Source organism: Bos taurus, chromosome 3 (assembly GCF_002263795.3).
Source record: "Bos taurus isolate L1 Dominette 01449 registration number 42190680 breed Hereford chromosome 3, ARS-UCD2.0, whole genome shotgun sequence".
NCBI lineage: Eukaryota > Metazoa > Chordata > Mammalia > Artiodactyla > Bovidae > Bos > Bos taurus.
In genome coordinates this window covers 11,337,333-11,343,332 of record NC_037330.1, presented here as the reverse complement: position 1 = coordinate 11,343,332, position 6,000 = coordinate 11,337,333, and the positions used below count along the sequence as shown (strand labels likewise).

General features: G+C 37.0%; 1 protein-coding gene across 1 annotated transcript; it reads right to left on the bottom strand.

The window, feature by feature from the left end:
* Positions 1–1,317: 1,317 nt before the first annotated feature.
* Positions 1,318–2,256, bottom strand: OR10K2 (olfactory receptor family 10 subfamily K member 2). The gene has a single exon (NM_001390143.1). It carries the CDS (start codon positions 2,254–2,256, stop codon positions 1,318–1,320), a length of 939 nt encoding a protein of 312 aa, NP_001377072.1.
* Between the last annotated feature and the right edge of the window lie 3,744 nt (positions 2,257–6,000).

Genomic DNA, 6,000 nt, shown 5'->3' with positions numbered 1-6,000 from the left:
AGAGGAGCCTGATGTGCTACAGTCTATGCCGTTACAAAGATTCGGACATGACTAAAGTGACTTGGCATGCACTATGATCTTCAGGCCCCTCCTTCAGGAAGTTTCAAGCTGCAGAGAAATGCAGCAGGCTTGCATTCTTAGCAGACAAGCTCAGCATCCCACATTAAATCAGGGCTTGTGAATAAAACATTCCAGTTTCTACCCTCTTCCTGCAATCCCTGAGTGTATATAACATTGATGAGGAAACTTGTGGAAGAAAATAATAAGAAATGGAACGATTCTGTCAGGAGACCTTATTAACAAGTCAATCTTGGAAAAAATATATAAAGCAAGGAGGCAGCTTTCTCCAAGGAGCTCCTTGTTTGCTCTACTTCTGTAGGAACATAAGCAAAATGTTCAATTCAAAATCTGGCTTGAAGTGCACATGAAGATTCCCAAGCTTCCTGAGACAGATGCTGTTTACTCTTTACACAGACTTTTCTACTTAATGGAGTGGTTAAACTTAGCCTGCTTTTCTTGCCCAGTCTGTGTGATTCTAGTTCTCTTTAACCAATGTCCTTGTGAATATCTTTAAGGAATTCTAACTAAATTTAGATTTGTACTGGTGCATAAAAAAAATAAATTAAAAAAAAACAGTTCTCAATACACTAGAAACATAGAAATGGATAACTTTTTGCATAATATTCTTATTTGAACATTGGATATAACTTATGCACCAAAAATTGTTACTTTACAAATGCCATTTCCTTTAAAAATTGTGTCCTAAGCTAAACCAAAGACATTGAAGGGTGTTTGTTCTTTATAAAGACTGAATATTATTTGATTATTTTGTCTACTCACTCTGCTTTATAGATACAAATAATGTTTTCCATCTATAGGTTAATATTTATTGGAGAATAGAATAAAAAATTAAGATTTGGAAAAAATGATAAAATAATACAAATTATGGTCTGACTATCCTGACATCCAGAAAAGGGAGCAATAAAGAGAAGGAGCTTTCTGGGTTGCTAAATCAGAGAGTTAATATTGTACAGTATTTTGTATATTTACAATCTGGGTGAGATTGGGTAATAGTGTTTGCAAGAGTATAAAATTCTGAATCTGTGTATATTTTCCTGCAGTAGCCATCTAATATTTTTCTGTCAATCAAGAGGACTTCAGTAGACAATAATTTATGTGACCATGACAAGGTACTTTTTTTTTTTTTTTGGAAATAACTGAGAAATATCTCTGTTCTTGAACACTGCTCATTGCTTGATCATTTTTACTCAAGGAATTTTCCCCCATGTATTTAAAAATGAAGAATCTAGATTAATGTCATGATAAACAAATTGTTCTTCCCACAACTCTTTGAAGAGCTGATTTGAACTCTTTATTTCTCAAACTGTAAATCATAGGATTGAACAATGGCGTTAGGATTGTGTAGGATACTGATATGAGAGCATCCTGGCTTGAGGAATAGTTGGATTTAAGCCTTAAGTAGATAAAGGAGGCACAGCCATAATGAACAATGACAATAATGAGGTGAGAAGCACAGGTGGAAAAAGCTTTGTACCTGCCTAATGTGGAAGGAAATTGGAGTATGGCAGAGATGATGCAAATATAGGATACCAAAATCAACAGCAGGGGGATAATCAGGACCAATGCACAGAGCATGATAATGACAATCTGACTAAAGTGAGTATGGTGAGATGCTACCTTAAGAACAGGAGAGATATCACAGAAGAAGTGGTGTAGTTGGTTGGAGGAATGAAAGGGCAGGTGAAATACCAAGGATGTGATGATCTGCGCGACAGTAAAGCCACAGGTACAGGCAGCAGCCACTAGTCCCACGCACACCCCATGCCCCATGAGCACTGTGTAGCGCAGAGGGTCACAGATGGCCACGTAGCGATCATAACCCATGGCTGCCAGCAGGAAAGAGTGAGAGCAACCTAGAAAGAGGAAGGAAAACATCTGGATGGCACAGCCCAGAAAGGAGATGGCCTTCTTCTGGGCCAGCAGGTCAACCAGCATCTTGGGTACAATGACGAAGGTGTAACAAGTCTCAAAACAAGAGAGTACAGCAAGGAAGAAGTACATGGGGGTGTGGAGGGCTCTGTCCAACACAACGGTGGAGATGATGATGGCGTTGGTGCCCAGGGTGAAGAGGTAGACCACCAGGAAGACAGCAAAGAGCAGCCTCTGTAGCCCAGCCAGAGAGGAGAAGCCAAGGAAGACAAACTCTCTCACCAAGGAACCATTGACACACTCCATGGAAGATGTGTCATCAGGAGACAATCTGAGAGAGAAGAAAATGCCAAGAAAAAATCCCTGAAAAATAGAAGAATCCCGAGAAATTGGTGATCATAGAACATGTATTCTCAGGTTTTGAGTTTACTCATTAGTCTCCTTCCTGGTTTTTGTAAGACATGAAGAAGCATCTAAAATTATTCAAAGCTTGCATCCAACTTTGAGTTTCCTCAATATTTTTAACATCATAGGAAAACTTTCTCGACATTTCTTTTTTACAGACATATAAAGATTTCAGGAAACCAGTTACATCTCCCGATTTCTGGAGAAAAGTGTTGTGTTGACCCTGATGTTTTCTGCTTCTATAGTTATACCATTCCATCTCCCCAACTCAAACCTTATGAAATGCACACATCTTTTCTTCCTCCATTTATCCCCCTGATTCTTTGTTCAGTGCCTAACACAGTGATTTTTATTGCTTAGAAGGTACATTTATTACTAAATAATTACTATTATATTTTTAACTCCAGGATCCTCAATTCTCAGGACTATGAATACATTTATACAAATATAATCTTAAATTTTATCCTTGCAAACACATGTAAAATTGAGTACTGTAGGAATAAAATGAATTTTGAATTTAGATAGATATAAGCTTTAATCCTGACTCTGGCATGTTCTTGTGGTAAGATCATAAATTCTCTAAGTCCCACTTTCTCATTTGTATCATGAGAAAAGTAATTCTTACCTTCTAGGGTTATACAGTAAATTAATTAGGACCACGCATTACAAAAGAGACATTCAATACATAGTGCTTAATAAATAATTCCATCTAATCACTTTTTTATTGTTCTTCAAGAATTAGAAATATTTTCATCAAGGATAAAATGAGCATTTATTTAACTCATGGCAAGTTGTTGAAGCCGCCTTTCTGTACTTTCTCAGGGGTGCAGAGGGGATTTAAGAGAGATTATCATTCCTCTGAGTTCTCCAAGCTTGATTAAAAGTAACTTGGTCTTACTGGAGTCCTGTTCTGCACTGGAAGGGAGGTAAGGTGACTGACTTTGAAGTTCCAAGCAAGTTCTTTGGTATTTAGTTCTCTGTAGTCTGAGTCACTCAGGCAGGTTATTTACATTTTGCAGAGAGTAAGGGAGGTTTCACAAAATTCCTATTTTGGAGGGTGGGGGTATACAGGATAAGTTTAGAAGATAAACTTGTATTGCATAGTCAGACTTAGTCACATACAAATAACAATTTAGAAGTTTATCATTGTGGATGCTCTATAAATCAATGATGCACACTTTATGTATGTTTTAGTCTACATATTTATAAATCAGCATCAGCTCTTTGAAAATGAAAACATGAAACTGTTAGTCACTCAGTTGTGTTTGACTTTTTGAGACCCTATGGACTGTAGCCCACCAGGAATCCCTGCCCATGGCATTCTCCAGGCAAGGATGCTGGAGTGGGTAACCATTGCCTTCTCCAGGGGATGTTCCAAACCTAGAGACTGAGCCCAGGTCTTCTGCATTGCAGGCAGATTCTTTACCATCTGAGACACCAAGGAAGTCCTTTATTGAGTTCTTAAAGATTAGAGATGAAGCACAAGCTGTAATCAATATTGTTGGGAGAAATATCAATAAACTCAGATATGCAGATGACACCACCCTTATGGCAGAAAGTGAGGAGGAACTGAAGAGCCTCTTAATGAAAGTGAAAGAGGAGAGTGAAAAAATTGGCTTAAAACTCAGCATTCAGAAAACGAAGATCAAGTCATCTGGTCCCATCACTTTATGGCAAATAGATGGGGAAACAGTGGAAACAGTGACACAATTTATTTTGGGGGGCTCCAAAATCACTGCGGATGGTGTCTGCAGTCATGAAATTAAAAGATGCTTGCTCTTTGGAAGGAAAGTTATGATCAACCTAGACAGCTTATTAAAAAGCAGAGACATTGTTTTGCCAACAAAGGTCCATCTAGTCAAAGCTATGGATTTTCCAGTAGTCATGTATGGATGTGAGAGTTGAAATATAGAGAAATCTGAGTGCTGAAAAATGGATGCTTTTGAACTTTGGTATTGGAGAAAACTCTTGAGAGTCTCTTGGTCTGCAAGGAGATCCAACCAGTCCATCCTAAAGGAAATCAGTCCTGAATATTCATTGGAAAAGCTGATGTTGAAGCTGAAACTCCAATACTTTGGCCACCTGATGTGAAGAGCTGACTCATATGAAAAGACCCTGAGGCTGGGAAAGATTGAAGACGGGAGGAGAAGGGGATGACAGAGGATGAGACGGTTGGATGGCATCACTGACTCAATGGATATGAGTTTGAGTAAACTCTGGGAATTGGTGATGGACAGGGAGTCCTGGTGTGCTGAAGTCCATGGGGTCACAAAGATTCAGACATGCCTGAGCAACTGAATTGAACTGAACTTAAAGATTAGAGTAGATTACTTAATTATATTCATATTTTATGACTTTGTCATTTTTATTATATTTTAAGTATTACAGTTATAAATATGAATAAAATAATTTTTCCTTTCTCATGAAAGTGATAATAAAATAGTTAACCATATTGTAGGACATACTATCATAAATATCATCAGGGATCAAGCAAAATATCTTGAAAATCTTGAGGAAAAACAAGCCACTTCATGGAAATCTTTGAAGAGCAAATACCATTTGAATGTCACCTATAAACATTTTGATAAAAATACGGACTGAGTGTCAGTGTTATGATGTAGCTGACTAATTTCCCTTAATGTTGATTAGCCCTTCAGAATTGAACAAATACCTGTCATTTTGTTGTCAGGCATAGAGATACATCATTTTTACAAAGGAAATACCTCAGTTTACATAGTTCTGTGAACTGAGAGACACTCCTTTCTTCTCTTATTTTTTCCTTTTCTTTCTTTACCAAAACAGTCACATTGAGGTCACAAACTCAAAAACAAACAAAAAACCCAATTCAGTTCTTTGGAGATCATCATCCCAAATATTAGTCCATCTGTATTGCTTTTAACATTTCCAGGAAGAAAAAATAGGATATAATTTTGGTATCAGCTTATCAACAAAAATTTAGATCCGTTATATAGAAATATAACATGAACTGTCATTTATCATGTTTTTCATAATGCAGATAGGGTGAAAATACTGTTGTATTTGGTCCTCATCACGATCTCATGAGGTAGGTATTACTTTTGATTTCTTCACTGTAAGAGAGAATAATTTGAGAATCAAAGTGTTTGGAGACTCCTTTCAAATTCACACAGCTAGTGGAACAAGCACCAAACTATGAATATTCTGACTGGCATAGGAATAAAATGTGTGTGTGTGTGTATTGGTGAGAAAGGAAAAATAGTATTCTGTCACCTCCTTACATAGGATGGTATTTTAACAAAAGGATTCCTCCCTAGAGAAGGAAATGGCAACCCACTTCTGTATTCTTGCCTGGAAAATTCCATGGACAGAGGAACCTGGAGAGCTAAAGGTCATGGGATCCTAAAGAGTTGGCCACAACTGAGCACATTTGCACATATTGTGATCTAAAATAGTTGTTTCCTTTTTGTATTCCTTACAGAAAAGTTTGGGACTTCCAGTTCTTCCACATCCTTTCTAATATGTTTAATCTTTTTAAACTTTTGATGTTTTTAATAAGTGTGTAGCATTAAAAAAAAAAAGAATAAAGGATAAAAGGAATCTTGTTACAATTTTGTTACAGGCTCATCATTTGTCAGGCATAGAGATACATCATTTTTACAAAGGAAA